At 44.1% G+C, this 15,920-nt stretch overlaps 1 protein-coding gene across 4 annotated transcripts in view; it reads left to right on the forward strand.

The window, feature by feature from the left end:
* The first annotated feature begins 5,049 nt into the window (after positions 1-5,049).
* MAP3K3 (mitogen-activated protein kinase kinase kinase 3) overlaps positions 5,050-15,920 on the forward strand; it is a 40,204-nt gene continuing 29,333 nt past the window's right edge. For 2 of the 4 annotated variants that reach the window (XM_086766759.1, XM_086766760.1), the window contains exons 1-4: positions 5,050-5,334; positions 11,354-11,475; positions 11,843-11,932; positions 14,973-15,013. In XM_086766759.1, the coding sequence (XP_086622885.1) occupies positions 5,331-5,334; positions 11,354-11,475; positions 11,843-11,932; positions 14,973-15,013 (257 nt within the window). In that variant the 5' untranslated portion in view covers positions 5,050-5,330. The remainder of the gene's footprint in view (positions 5,335-11,353; positions 11,476-11,842; positions 11,933-14,972; positions 15,014-15,920) is intronic. The other 2 variants (XM_086766761.1, XM_086766763.1) reach the window with 1 other exon arrangement.

Here is a 15,920-nt window from a genome sequence, read left to right on the forward strand (position 1 = left end):
GGCAGGGCTGACTTGCTTGCTCTGTGACCCTGGGAAAGTCACTACTTCTCTGATACCAGTTCTAAGTGAAAAGCACATTAGTGATCAGTAAATGCCTTGAAAATACTTGAAAATGAAATAAATCCTCCACAGTAACAGAATATACCACCCATAGGTGTAGAGAAAACGTGATCTCTGAGATTATTTGAGCCCTGGCACTGTAACAAGCATTTAATCTTGTGCTTTTTCATTAGTACTGCTCCATATAAACAGCCCAGGCTGCCAGCTCAGAAGCAAGCAATGATCTAAAAGCATGTAATATTTTTAACATCCATCCTCCTCTTCCTTCTCAGCAGTTTTGCCAGTTCCAGAAGCAGAATGGCTCCTATTTTTTTAACCAGACAGCTTCAGAGCCCCCTCTACTGGAGCGCTGTCAGGACAGGCACAGGCTGAGCAGTGGAAGAGGACAGGTACGCTGCTGCTCTTCAGGGGCTGGGAGAAGTGCTCCGGGCATGCTTTTAGGGAGTTTCACGTGGTTGATATATTTTGCTGGAGGCAAGGTAAGGTTTGGCCAATATAGATTCTGCCACGCTACGCTGAAGTTGGATAGTGATGTTAGTTTTCCAGTAACTTTGTTTTCAAAGCTAAGAACAGAAGAAGAAAGCGTTAGCAGAATCAGAACTGTCTGGAATCTGCACGATTACTCTTCTCTCGGATCTGCAGAAAAGAGTGCAGAACACTTTCATGTATCCTTTGAAGATCTTCCTCTCCCCTTTCAATTTTTATTTCTTCGCAATGCTGCTGTTCAGTGTCTCTGGCTGTGGAGTCTGAGATGTAGAATAAGGAGGTTTTGGCATGGGACAAGGCTCAGCCTGGAGACTGCTTCGCTCCCCCGGAAGGATGTGTCTACCTAAACAAGAAGGGAAACAGGAAGGAAAGAAGAAATAGTACATCTGATAGCAAGGAGAAGAGGCTCCTTGAGTCAGACAGGTATGTTTCAGAAAATGGAAATGCTACCAAAATAGAAAATAAGATGATGGCATAGTGATTAAGAGACTGGGAAAAGATGCCAGGAGTTAAATCCCAAAGGTCTACTCCAGACTTCCTGTGTAACTTTTAACAAGTCACTGACTCTCTGTGCAATGCCCTTTAATCCCTAAAATAGGGATTACATTTCCTTTTCTTACTTCATACTGCGTGACGGCATTAAACAACCAGGCCTTTATAAAGTTCCTTTAAAACAAACGGGCTAACTATAAACACTGACAGATAGCCACTCCTGGAGGGTCTCTGTGAATATCTTTACTGATGATTTTACATTAAATGGCCTCAAACAATCAGAATAGCTTTAAGTTGAAAGACCAAGTATGTTTTGTAGTTGCTGTTTACAGGAATGAAGCTTCCCTTCTGGAAAGCTGGAGCTTTGAAAGGGTGTGGGCACTCTGGGTGGAAAACCACAGAATATCAGTTTGTACCATAGTGTAAATGGTAAAACAACCCGATTTTCATGCACAAAACTAGTATAGCATTAAGTAGACAGTAGAGGTGAAAAAGGAATTACTCATTTTTTTTCTCAAGTTATGTGAAATAGGGGTGCTTATTTTGGTAAAAACTTTGATGCCAGCTCAGGAAGGGTGTACCAGCTTGTCTGGGGGGGGGGAAAGGGCAAAGGGGGTCTACAGTGGTACAAAAAAAGACCTAATGGCACCTGTGTATAGACATACAGATAGTGTTGTGATAATGTCTGTAAAATGAGAATAGAACGACAAATCAGCAGATGAAAATTGCTGGTTTACACATTAGGCTTGATAGGTGGGTGAAGCGATGAACTGTTGAGGACAAATCAGTCTATTTTCAATTTGACAAAGCAGGGGAAAAAAAGCTTCAGTGAAATCCAAATGTCCTGGGCAGTTGGAGATGGAAAGAGTGAGTTTTACCAGGGTGGCTGTCTCCTACCATCTGCTGGGAACTCCTGGCTCGCTGTCGCAAGCTGCGACTAACTAGTCTAATATATTTTGGACTTAAGTAAACCCAAGTTTCTACACAAAGGATGTGAAATCAGTCTCATTTGACAGGGCTTCAGCTGAGAATTTTATGTGCAAACATGTAAGAACTGGAAGACAGACAAAAATACCAAATGGTAAGGTGACGATAGAGTGTGTTGACATCAGAGCTGGTGCAGTGGGGAATTAATACTGAATTTTTCCAGTTCTGATCCCAAGAGTAATCTCACTAAAGCCTTTTTATAATGACCTTGGCACAAAAAGCAAGCATGATAATTAAATTTGGTGATGAACAAAAGTGGGAGGCTTCAATAATACAAAGGAACTAGAATATCTTGGAGAACTGATGGCTTTGAAGAGTGAGAAATAAGAGACGAGATTAAATGTGGCAGCAGAAAGTGCAAGGCTGTGAATTTGGGGGCAAGGAGAAATTTGTGAAGGATGCCAAGAGTTTTTTTTCTTTTTTTTTAATTTTTTTTTAATTTCTTGGAAATTAGTGAGGAAAGGAAGCTAGGATTTAGTAGTTGATAAAGAATAGTGATGAGCCACCCTGAAGCTGTGAAAAACCATGTAGAAAAGTTGGTCCAAGAGCAATAATGATGCTGTCAAACAAGAGAGAGGAATTCAAATTAGAACAGGGCAAAAAAGGCTACTAGGAAGACACCACGAATACAAAGCTTGTATTATGAAGACAGAGTGGCTTACTTGTCTATTACAATGAAGCCTGAAAGGAGATATGATTATCTTCTCGATGTATTTAGAGAGAAAACACCAGGGAAGAGGAGAGGATTATTTAAGTGAAAGGATAGTCTTGACATGAAAACAAATGGCTGTAAGCTGGGTATGAGAATGGGATAGAATAGACAGGAAGGCTAGAAACACTTTTCTAGCATCAGAGCAGTAAGACAGGAGGGACTGGAAGAAAAAAAAGAAGAGGAAAAATAAAAAGAGAAGCCTAAACACTAGCAGCATCAGTCTGGTTTTAAGATGGGAACTTCGGGGTGGAATCAATGGAAGTAATCTAGTCCAACCTTCTGCTCAAAGCAGGGTGGCTCTGAAGTTAGATTGTTGGCTTTGTTCACAGCTTCTTGCTCTAGAGAGGCCAGATCTGTTGATCTGAGCATTCCGTTACAGATTTGTGTGTCTACCTAGTACGACATTGTGAGATCTTTTTATTATCCCATCTAGACAGTTAAAAAAATATATGATATCACAGATATTGTTGTCATACTTTGGCTAAGTCCTGAATTCCTCCTGGTGTGTGGGACTGAGATTCCTGCTCTTGCCCGCCCCTTTTGAGAAATTTCCCTCTCCAATCTACTTTTCTTCTTTGTGTGGCTTATCCAGTTGATATAACCTCTTTGACAGCGCTGCTGTGTTGCTTGCGAGCAAAACCACTTAAATAACAATGTGTTTGCAAACTAGATGCTTGCCAGATTGAAAAGCAGCTGCTAAAACATCTGCTGGAGGTGGGTTTCCCAGCAGCAGGGTGGCCATTGCTGCGCCAGGGAAGAAGGGCTGTACTTCTTTTAAAAAACAAAACAACAAACCCCTTTTCTGTCCCTTTTGTGGAAAAGACACAATAAAAATATCATCCCACAGGTAGAATAGAAGCAGAAGCTGGGGAAGAGCAGCCAAAGCCTGGGTGCCATTTTGAAAGGTATGATTTGATTTAAACACAGTTTATGAACTTTGAGGTAGAATTCTTGGGTTGGATTGGACAATCATAGTGCTCCTTCTTTGCCCAAAAATCTATGAAAATCTGCTGTGTGGTATGTTTATTTTGTTTGGGGGCTTTTGCCCCTCAAAGTTGTTTGCCTTTAGTGCCACTGGTGAGCTTTTTAGCAAGAATGTATTCTGCTTATGGTCTATGTGTTCAAGTTGGCTTGACAAACCAAAACGCTGAAGCTGGGGAGAAAAAATTGTCATCAAATAATGTCTTCTATCAAGTGAGTGAATGTGACAGGTCCACAGTTCAACTTCTAAAAACAAAACCACTTTCTCATTAAGATAAACTCCTAAAAGAAAGAGGAGGAAATGCTGAACTTGAAACAGACTACGACAGAGTTCGTTCCTGCAGGTTGAATCCAGAACTTTACTTTTGCATTGAGTAACTTTAACAAATCTAGGATGTGATAACAGGGCTTAGAAACATCATGATGGTGGAGAAATTCAAAAGCATTGCAAATGCTACTCAAAGCAAAAGTAAAGCAACTCCATTTCCTTTGTAGTGGTTTTGAAGGCTTAAAAAGGCAGAAGAACTGTTTCTTCTGTTCCTTTGACATTTGTAACTTATCGCAATCTGTGGGGAACTGTGGGGAGCCTGTGGTGGCCTGGGGACATGGTCGAGGCTTGATGGTAACAGGATCCTTCATTAGAAGGAAAGATTATTTCATTACTGGAAGGTGACAGCTCTTGCCACTGATGGTCTGGGTGATGCTCTGGGTAATTGTCTCACACTTTTCTTTTGAAACCAAAAAAATTCTGCTTTCAGCATCTTTTGGGCTTTTTAACACTCTGGAACTGGTTTTGGTTAGATTCTGCGCCCCCTTTTTTAAAAAGGTGCTTTTAAAGCAAGAATTAAACTCATTGCCGTGCTCTGCTTTCGAGGAGAGCAAACTACCCGCCCCCCACGCGCGCAGGTCGAGGACACACTTATGTCCACCCAAAATAGTGGCTAAGGGGAGGCCTGGGTTTGGCGCGTGCGGGAGGCGAGGGCCTGGGCACGGCGGACGGGGCCGGTGGAGGGTGCGGGGTGTGGATGCGGTGAGGCCGGTTCCTCCTCCCCGCAGGGGGAAGACAGGCCTGCAGCCTCGGGCGGGCTCTAGGACCCAGCCGCCGGGGCGGAGCCGCTCGTCACCCTGATTGGCAGCCCTCTGGGGGCGGGCTCTGAGCTGTCCCCGCCTAGTCGCGACGGAGGCGGGGCTAACCCGCCAACGAAACGGGCCCCCATGATTGGCAGCCGGCGCGGCTGGGTGGCGGGTCCAGTGGGTGGCTCGGCGGCGCGGATTGGCGGGCGGCGGCGGGTCGGCCCCTGTGATTGGCAGGCGGTGGCGGCGGGTGCGCGGCGAGCGCCGAGCGGTTTGTTTTGCTCGCGGCCCGGGCGCCCTGTGGCGGCGGCGGCGGGGAGCGACCGGGACCGCGCGTCCTCCTCCCCCCGTCCCCCCCCCGCCGCCGCGGCGGGACCCGGAGCGCGGCCGCCGAAAGGAGGCGGTGGCGCGGGGCCTGGGAATGTGGCGGCGGCTGTGAGCCCTCCCCCTCGGCCCGGCCGCCATGGAGCCGCGGCGGTGACAGCCCCGTACCTCAGCGCGCCGCCGCCCGCCGGGCGCGGGCCCGACGCCTGCCGAGATGGGTGAGAGCCGCGGCGGGGGCGAAGGGGCGGGGGCGCCTGGCTGCCTCGGCGGGGCCCGGGGCCGCATCACCGGGCCTGCGGCGGGGGGCGGGGGGGGAGGCACGGGCCGCGGCGGGGGCTCCGCACCGGGGAGGGGGCGAGGGATAGCGGGACCATGGGGGCCGCAGGCTGACGGGGCTGAAGCCTCGGCCGGGCCCTTCGGGGCTGCGGAGAGAGGGGGGGGGGTCGACCCGCGGCCTCCGGAGGGTCGGTGCTGGCCGGGTCCTGCTGCCCGCGGTGGTTTCGCCACCCCCGGGGTGGTGACACCGGGCAACAGCGGGGCCACGGGCAGCGCGGAAACCGCTTGCCGTGGGCAAAGAGCGTATTTGCAAGGGATTTCTTTTAAATCTTGAAACCAGTGTGCCGCCCTGGAAAGCGCGGTGAGCCCCGAGCACCTCGGGCGCGCTGCCTGCCCCAGCCGCCTCCAAACTTTGACTAAAATTGGCCAGACGGAGCCGGCGAGGATCAGCAGGTCAGGCCTGGGGAGGTTTGGCCGCCTCGAAGAGTCAGGTTGAGACGGAAGTTCATGTGCTTTAACTTAACGGGGAAAATTTTTACCGTGGTATTAATTGCAGCTTGGGAGTCGGTCAAAATAGCTTTTTCTGTGTGAAGCTGCCATTGAATTCTCATTTGCCGTACTTAACCCGGACAGTAACACGTAAAAACAAGCAAAGCAGTTAGAGGAATGTAAAATGTTGCTGTCAGGCGTTGCCATGACTGATTTGAATGATTAATTCTTTTGGGCTTTATGTCCTGTATAAAGAACTGCTTATGGAGGTTTCTTTTGTGTTACCTGGTTCCGTTTTTGGTTTACAGAGGGGTCTCATCTACTAGACTTAAAAATTTAATTGCTCTAAACCAGAGCTCGCTCACGTTTGCGTATTGGCAAGGGAATCGTTAAGCGTGGGCTTGCATTGCTTTGTGGGCTCTTCAGTGTCTCTTCCCTACCACTGAGTTTTGTTTTCGATGACTGCCCTTCGTTATTTAGTCTGTATGGACAATTAATGCTTATATTCACATGGTAAACTCAAAATGCATTGCAAAGGCTACTCAAAGCAAAAGTAAAGCAACTTCATTTCTTTTCTACTCTGCTTTGATTTTTGTAAATACAAGAAATACATGCAGATCCACAAGTAAACGTCTCTTTGGCAAAGAGGGTGTTATCAGTCTGTGTCTTCTCTAAAGGAACTAAACAGATGGTACATAAGCTTAAAATAGTTGAGAAGGAAGAAGTTGGATTTCCACAGAAGTGTTTTCCAACGGCAGTTGGATGCCTGTTTGTAAACATGTGAGTGCAAAGTGAAAAAGTCCAATTTCATAAACCGCTCCGCAGAGCATTGTACGCTGGAGTAATGGTGGTACAGCTGCAAGCGGATTGCTTGTGATGGGAACGATCTACGTTCAGGAGGCAGCCGTGATCAAATAGTCTAAATAAGAATGGGTAACAGACTAGATCCCATTCTACTTTCCTTCCATCTTGTTTTTCGTGAACTAGCCTGCAAGATCCCTGGGATGGTTACCAGTAAGAGCTTGGTATCGCGGTTTGTCATAACTCCTTTGGTGCAGCTGGAGCTCGCTGAGGGTGATCCTCTGGCCCTGTACAGAAAGGGCTGTGACTGAGGGTTCTGTCCCTACAGAATGCTCCTGTGCAGTGCTTAAAACATGAATACTTGCTTCTAATACCCAGAAATTTGTATATATCTGGGAAATAGAGGGGAGAGCGGTGCCTGGGCTGGCTGGTGTGTGGCAGGCCTAGGCGACACGCTCGCTGCAGGCCCAGCTGCAGTCGAGTCTTTCCCTCGATCTGCTCTTTTTTCCTGCCTGTGTCACTTCCTTCCCTTGGCTCGCACGCGCACCCAGAGCCCAGCCCGGAGCTCCCGGCTTTAGCGGCAGTGACACCCCCGGTGCTGTGGAGGAGGGGAGCAGGGTTGAGCCTACAGGTTAGGACCAGCTTAAATCCCAACCTTTATTTTTTTAATTTGTGGGAGAGAAGCGGTACCCCAAATACGTACCATGTGGACTGGGTTTGTAGAGAAGCCCTAATTTTTCTTTTAAGTCTACAAACCAGGTCACTTGCGTTTTCCTAAAAACTGGGCAGAACAACATTTTCTGACCACTAAGACTATCCACAGCGAAGGACTCAAAATTAAACTTTTTGAAAAACCGTGTTCAGAGCTTTGACGTAGACTTGGTTTGTCTTCCTAACTTGTGACATTTACCCATTGCTCCTGGATCTGCTGATCACTTGCACAAGCAATCAACTTTGCCGGTGCGGTGGTGGATAGCAAACACACGTTTATTTGTTCACTTTTTTCTTTTTTAAACTAATGTGGCATCATGTATGTCTTCTATCACCGTGCTATATAAGATAATATCCTGGTTTACAGGGGTTTACACACTTCCTATTTTTACCAACGTGCAGATGCTTTTGCTCTGAACTTCATGATTTTTTTCCAAACTGTTTCCATTTCTGCCAGAGCAAATACACTGACTTGCTCAGACTTGTGTAATAAACCACGAATTAGTTGAAATAAATACTTTATGTAGAGGAATAGCTTTCTCTGTGAGTAGCAGTTCCCTTTTATCGATGTTATAAAAATCCTTGAGTGTAGTTTTTGAAACATGAAAAGCATTTCCTGGACAACATCTTTCCCGCACAAAGCAGAACTGTGTTTCCCAGACCTACTGGAGACCTAGCAAAACAGGGTCCCTCAGTGCGCTTCAAAAATTGCCTAGTTTTCGTTTGTAATAACTTTTTCATTGTGTGATTAATGTGATGCTGCTGCACGTGCTTCTTTAAAGCCAATCTATGGAAATCCTCTGTTTTGATGGAAATAAAGAAGTATTCATGCTTCTCGACGTTAAATCCATCACAATGCTGTCCTAAACGGAAACACTTTTTCCCTACACGGGTTCAGATCAATATTTGACATTTATTTTATGTCTTAAAAGGTAAATACTCCTTCGTTTCCTACCTCGCCGGCGTAGGGATGAATTACAGAACGTATGTTTTCGTACTGGGGAGCCAGTAGCTTAGTGTAAGACGATTAAAAAAAATGTATAGGCACGTAAGATTCACATCCACCTGAAGCTGTTCTGTCAGCCTTTGGTAGCACATTAAGTGTTCCTTTTTGCACGGGTGCAAGTCAGATTTCAGCGTTAGCACTTGTCTGCGGAGGAAACTGCATTACAGCGAGCGAGATGCGGACCTCGCAGTGCACTGGCTGAGGGTGCTTGCCAGGTGCTGCCCTGAAGAGCTGGATGTCTTAGCGTGGTGTAAATGCACAAGTTGCCTTAACTAATACATAAATTTACGGTGTCGCTCAGCCACGATCTTTACCGAGAGGTGCGTAACTGGTTAGATGTGCGTCCTCTTTGCCCAGTCCCTCGTACAAATAACGCTGAAAATCAGCTGGCTTTATACATGGCCTGGGCTTTGGGATCAAACACCTCTGCTTTGCGATTACATCCTAACCGTTGATCCTTATTTTCGAGTGATGTGCCATGCTGTTGAGATGTGATTTCTTATTCGCAGATGTATTCTTTAATTGACTTGATTTCTTCTCATGAGTGCTTAGCTATAAACTGCTTTCATAGCTGTTTTGCTTCTTGCCCAAAGGAACTCTGCCAAGACAAGCTCTTCTTCATCCTCCTGGTATCTGGCCAAACCCAAACTGCACTGTAGTGGAAAACTTGTATCCCAGCTCTTCACAGCATGTTTTGGGTGGTAGGCACTTCAAGGATATGCCAGTCCATAATTTGTAGTATTTTCTTGCACAAAGTTACGGTCTTTGTTTGCTAGGTGACTCGAAGGCAGTGCTTGATATTGAACAAGATTAAAGAATAAGAGTAAATTGGAGATGCTCCAGTAAGGTAAAAGGTTAAACACTCACATGTAAAGTTGGAAACAATTTAAAAAAAAAAAAAAAGGTTGTGCTATTAGCTACCTGGAACTGTAACTTCATTCACAACTTCTTTCACCTTTTCGTCGCACAAGGGGTTACTTAGTGCTGAGATAGATCCTAGCAATTATTGCCTTTGGCTGATGTGCTTTTCAAAAAGCAACCTCTTGCTCTGGTTCTGTTACTTATACCCCTCGCTTCTTTTGCACACAGTTGGAATTTCAAGGAGTACTCTTCCTTCTCCACTCCCACAATGTCGTTATTGTCTCATTTGGCTTGTCTTGGACAGCAGAGATTTGGTGGGTTTTGATTTTGACTTTTTTTTCAAGTAACTTTATTTCCACTGCTCTGCTCTCATTTTTTAAGCGTTTCACTCTAATTAACACCTTCTGCAAATGTGTTGGGAGATTTCTTTCCATTCCCCTCTGTAGTCTGCCGTAGACTTGATGTTTCTGGGTTTTGTAGTCCATACTGAAGTCCACAATGGAGGAACCTCTGCTCTAGTGTCGAGTACTCTCCGAAAGCTAGAGCAGACCTTCTGGGCAGAAACTTGGTTGTACCGAAGGTCTTGTTAGCGTAACTTTTGTCCTGGCTGGGACTTTTTTAGATACTGCCCCCTTATAAATAGGTATGTTTTTTCCTCCTCTTTGCTTCTAAATGTTGGTGGCATTCACTCCCTGTGTGCTTTAGAAGCTGTACGTGTCCCACATCTGTCATCTTTAAGCACTGCGAGAATCTAGTTTAGTATTCAGACATTGGTTAATTATGAACCCAATCTTCTGCATAAAACATCAGCTTCATTGAGAGATGCTCGTGAACAAATGCATAACGTGAAATTGAAGAAACAAGTTGTCCCAGTGAGTCTCCTTTACAGAAGAGTACAGATACACATCGAAGTGACATGTTTTAAGGACTTTGGGAGGAAAGGAGGAATCTAGAGTGTCGAGCATTGCGCACCTGATCCACTGTCGTACAAGCAGGGATTTGATAACCTTGTTTATGCATTTACTGGTTCACATTGCTTTCAAAAGTGCCAGGTGTCAAAAAAAGCCTGGAAAACTTTACATCCAAAACTGGTGGTCAGTTCCAACCAATCTCTTTTAGAAAGGGCAGATTCTTCTGGGCATGTTCAGAGCTGATCTAATCACTGCTTCGGATTTCATGCCTAAATTACAGCTCGGTATCAGGAAGGATTTAACTGGAGATACCTGCCAAGGTAACAACGCTTTATCTCTAAATACCGAGTCTTGATACGCGAGACAACAGCCCAGCAGTCTGGCAGATTGCTGCTTGCTTACGTTGGTGGCACAGCGCCTAGGAGCAAAGCGGCAGTGCGCTCCCATTTTGAGCCAATCTTCACGTGTCAACTTTTTTTTATTTTCCTGTATTTGCGAGAAGCCTTAAATTGAACCTGCTGCACTGCAGTCTGCCAGCAGACAGTATTCTTAATGCCGTGCAATTTGAATCTGTTCGGTAGATCTTGAAGTCCCATGAAGTGGTTTGAACTTGGTTCCATCAGCTTGTTTTGGGGGAGAGAGGAAAGCATTGGGGAAATCAGTGCAAGTGGGTTTGAATTCAGAAATATTCTATGATGAGTCTTTATCCAGATTTTCATTTTTCTTTCTACTGGCTGCGGTTTGTTCCGCTAGCAAGCAAGAATTCTAAGTTAACAGGATATAAAATTGGAAAGAACAGATTCTTACCGGGTTTTCCTTGGCAGAAGCACATCAGTTTGCCCTTCCTAAATGACCTGTGATGATCTAGCAGATCTGTCCAAGTTGTGCTGGTGTGAAGCGATTTGAACAGAACCAGGGGCTCGGGATACGTGTTCTGCACTTTACTCTGGCCAGATCCTTTTGCAGTGTTGGACAAGTGACTTAAAATTTATCCATATGTTTCTTACTGTGTGATATGAGGTTGACTTTGGGCTTTTTATGACTAAGTGAAATGACAGTGTGTTTGCAAAGATAGTAAAAAGGACTGTCTTTCTGTGAGTCAGTGGAAAACAAGGGCAGAAGTGTTACAGTTGATACTCAGTTACCCAGGCAACTTACTGCTGAAATTCTTGTGCTTCACAGATGAACAAGAGGCCTTGAAATCCATCATGAAGGACCTGGTAGCGCTCCAGATGAGCCGACGTCACGGCCTGGCTGGATATGATACCATGAAGAATAAAGACACTGCTCACTCCAACAAACAGGTAATAGGCTGTTCCGTGAGTAGCTGAAATCGTTACCTGGAGGCAGAAGGGACGGGGTGGGTTGACGGTGGGTCTGCTGCCTCTGTTCTGTCTTGCGCTTCGGACTGCTGAAGCATCTCAGGTGGATTCGCTCCCTGTTCTTGCTCAAGCTGTGTTGCCAACACGGTAGCTTTTTTATTTACCTACCTGTATGGACTAGGGAGGGTACAGTTTTGATAATTTGCAACATCTTAGTATTCTGCCTTCCTTCCGCAGGTGTTTTTGGTGGGGTTTGGTCTGTGTAGATTAGCTAAAAAGTTTACCAAGTGGTTTTCTGGTTTCACAAGCATATATCCATTTTTTAAAGTGACTTTATTATTTTTCTAAGAAAAAACACAATGCCAGCAGTACACCCCTCTTGGGCAGCCCTGCAATAACAAACCAGTGTGCCTCTGCAGTGGAAGAAAAAAAAATTCCGGTAAGAAAACTGGCTTCCTATTCAATATTAGCAATTATAAATCAGGAGCATGTTTTGAAGCTGTGTGCAGTGACCTTTATAGAATTCATTTAAGCAGGCGTGGGAGGCCAGGAAAGCTTTTCCTTACTGACTCTGTCATGATGTAGCGTATGATGCACTTTTCTTTGTAGCGGAAAGAAGAGTTAAATTCAAAGCAGGGAACTGAGAAGCGTAATGATGAAAAGGAAACAAGGATTTCAATTTCTGATGCAAAAGGAGGCCACTGTGGTTAAAGCTGCATAAAGCGGTCTATTGAATAATGGACTGCCGCTGGTCTCATCTTCACATGATTCAGACTGCATGTGAATACAGAATGAAGATCCTGATAAAAGGTGGTCAAACTGAGGTTGATCGGGAAAAGAACAGCGAAGGAGATTGTCTGAAAGGAGTGGTTTTCGTGAAACTGTAATAAACCGTGCTTTAGTGAAAGATGAAACAGTTGTTTGGAGGAGTCTGAATACAGGTAGCATCCTTAACGGGGAGGATTGTCTGGAGTTACGCAGTCACATGAAGAGGGGAATGAAACTAACCCTTACTTGAGTATGGGGTTGTGAAACCTCTTTTCCAAAAGAAATACTTTTCCCAAGGTAAAAAGTGGCAGGATCAATACTTGAAAGTTACTCTAGGTTCATTCTACCTTGCTAGAGACTTTTTTTTTTCCCCATAGAGAAAACTATTGCATTGACTTTCTCGTAGAAAGAACAGACAGAATAGTATCGCTCAGTCACTGTATGCTGCATGTCATTTGAATGAAATACTTGAGTGCAAAAGCAACGATTTCAGTCAAGAATTCTTTGTCCATTACTGTCTTAAAAAAATTAAATCAAGTTACTTACAGTTAGACTAATGTTACTAGGAGAAGTTGCCTGTATCAGTAAAAAACCTCTTTCCAGGTATATCCTTATTACAGACTTAAGCTTTTTGGAGCAGGCTTTAAAGTTCATGTCTGTCTCTTCCGTATGCTTTGCCTACTCATAACCTACTTGTTCAGTTGGGATCTGGGATTTCCTCAAATGTGCTGGACAAATCTGTACATGGAGTAGTACAAAATCCTTTCCAAATAACTTTGAAACGTGAATTCAGAGATGCCTTAAATCGAAGTCTGTAATCACTGCTGATGATACTGCATCACAGAACTGGAATGCTAAAGCACTGAACTTGGATTTTCTTTCTTACTCATCTCTTAGGATGGTTTCTGTGAGTTGCGTAAAGAGGTGATGGGTTCACTGCTTTCAAAGGAAACGAAAGCACTGGTGTTTGACTCCTCTGGGTTCTCTCTGAAATTTAAACATTAAGATCACTTTGAATATCTTTCCTTTGATCTTTGAAAAATGGGCACAGAAGGCCAGTGTCTGAGCCTTTTGGAAAAATCATCAGGAGATAGATGCCAAATGTAACCCCGTTCCCTTTGTTACAAATTACAGGTTTGAGAGCGTGCAGTGCTGTTGAGAAAGGTATTTTAGTTTGCTTAGGTACCAGCAAGTTGAAGAAAGGTTTCCAAAGAGCCCTGAAGATCTTTCAGTGTTCTCTACTTTTAACCAGTGAGAGCTTTGTCACGTAGCTGTTTCATGACCTAAACCGCATCTTGAGGTTAGAAATTTAATCTGAAAAATGATGTTAATTAAATTTCATCCAGACAGGCCTGTGTACAGTGAACAGTGTAGCCTTCCTTCCCTGGAAATCTCTCATATAAGGGGATCATTCCTCCATCTGTTATGCCTAAGAAACAACTTTTTATCAGTAGTTGGCTGGTGGACATCCTTTGTAGTTAATTATTCCTGTGCTGTTTGTTGCATTTTTTTCTTCACTGTTCAGTTAAAATGAGCGTTCTGGAATTTGCTTCATTCTGGTGTCATTCTCAAGTAAGTTCTTTCTCTTCCCACATGTGAGAAAACATCTTGGGTAAAGTCAGGGGTAGATTAACCCACCTGCAGATGATTGTTGCTCTGATTGGGAAGCTCATTTGTCAGGATCAATTCTGTACCTACAGGACTGCTGCGGGAATACCGTGTACTCGCAGTGATTGCCTGGGTCCCTTTGAACTGCATTCTTGACCACGAGGCCTGCCAGATACTTCCTCTAGCTAAAGAGCATTTCCTGGCCATATTTTTTTGAAGTTCCTAGATGTATGATTGCCTATTGTCTAAGGCTTTCACAGATGCCTTAATCTATTCCAATCGCATAAATTGTGCAGTAGAAATTATGGAGTCTTATCAGAGCAGATTTTTCCCTTTTATTTTTATCTGTGTGACCTAAATTGGGATTTGAACTTTGATCGCCACAGTTTAAAGTTCGGCGTGTTGACTCTTCCATGCCACATAGCATCTTCCAAGCTTGCAGTGATACGCACAGGTTGTGTGGTCAGCGCTCTTAACCATCTGCTGCTGATGACCCCCTTGCACTTTAAAAGATGACAGAGAGTCAGCTTGTTTGTAACCTCACAGTTTGAGTTTCAGGGGCTGCACTTTTGCAAAAGCAGAGATATAGTCTGTGTCTTAAGAATGAAGGATGTAGCATGTTCCCTGTATCTCTCTCTCTTTCTTTTGCTGTAGAAGAAAAGGTGCTTGCTTTGAGAATGCACAAAGGAAATTCACTTCAGTTCAGATGAATATACAGTTGGACTCAATTTCAGGTTTTTGCCGTGCAGCGTTAAAGATGTATTAATTTTCCGTACAGTTAAAATATATTTCAGTGTCCACTATTTAAGTGACAATTAATAAAAATTACCACTTAGTTTTTACTACTTTCCTTCTCTTTCTCCTTCAGCAATTTCTCCATCCCTCCTGGTGCTGTGTTCACGTGTTAGCCACTCGCTGTCCACAGTCTTCAGCTTCCGTGGAGAAAGTTATCAGCCTCGCTGTGTTCTGGTTAGGCTTTTGAGGAGTGGATGCCCGCTGCAGTCTTTGTGTTTGGCCCTTAAAATCATAACATGAGCCGTTTGCGTGCTATTACTCATGCAAGAGTTTCATTGTGAACTAACCTTTTGTTCTTTCTTGTGCAGAATGATGTGAGGATAAAGTTTGAACATAACGGGGAAAGACGGTATGTCTGCCTTCACTGTTTTGATTCTGTACTTAGTAGAATGATTTAATCATTAATAATTGAGGTTAAATGTTTTGTTGGCTTCACTTTTCTTGTTCCTGAATGAAAAATGCGCAGTAAAGGCACCAGCAAACAGGTCATACACAACTTGGTGATTTTTAAAAATCAGTGTGTCATGTAACACTTGGGTTTATTTTCATAGTATCTGTTTGTAAGTGAATTGCAGTAATATAAAAAGCTGTCCAGCCAGAAATAAATTCAGCCTGATAGTCTTATTTTGAGTTTGTTCCCTATTTGTTTCATTTCACTAAAACCAAATGAAACTGATCAAATTGGTGTCATTCTTTTCTAAGAAGTTTCTCACTTCCTGATGACCTATCACTATCACTGTCCTACTGTGACAGAACAACAAATACAGCAAGGAAAGATTTTTTTCATCGATCTAAAAGTTTCCTTGTTATTTCCTCTGATTCTTAATTTTGAGACGCTTTCTTTTACAAAAAAAACCCAGCATTAACTGAATTAGCATTTTCTGTATTTACAGCATTGTTTACAATGGATAAATTTGCCCAGACATTTCAGAGCAGGTCTCCAAAAGCCCCTTACCTGCCATCTGACTGAGGAACTTCGTACTGTTACAGCCGTTCAGTGGCTCTGTGAACATACAGGAAGGCTCCAGACTTGTTTGCAGCTTCTTTGAGGCTGCTCTTGAGCTCTCACTGAGGGGAAAAAGGGATCTTGATGTTACATTCCAGTTTTCTTTTTTTGAAGGAATTAATTGGGTTGTAAGCATGAATTTTTATTCTGCTCTTCACAGACATCCTATAGGAATCTTTGGTGTCTCCATCCCAGACAGTGCTTTCAACATGAAGTAATTCACGGTTTCTTCATAAAATGCAGATATAGT

The sequence above is a fragment of the Chlamydotis macqueenii genome, chromosome 25 (assembly GCF_036417535.1).
Source record: "Chlamydotis macqueenii isolate bChlMac1 chromosome 25, bChlMac1.mat, whole genome shotgun sequence".
Taxonomy (NCBI): Eukaryota; Metazoa; Chordata; class Aves; order Otidiformes; family Otididae; genus Chlamydotis; species Chlamydotis macqueenii.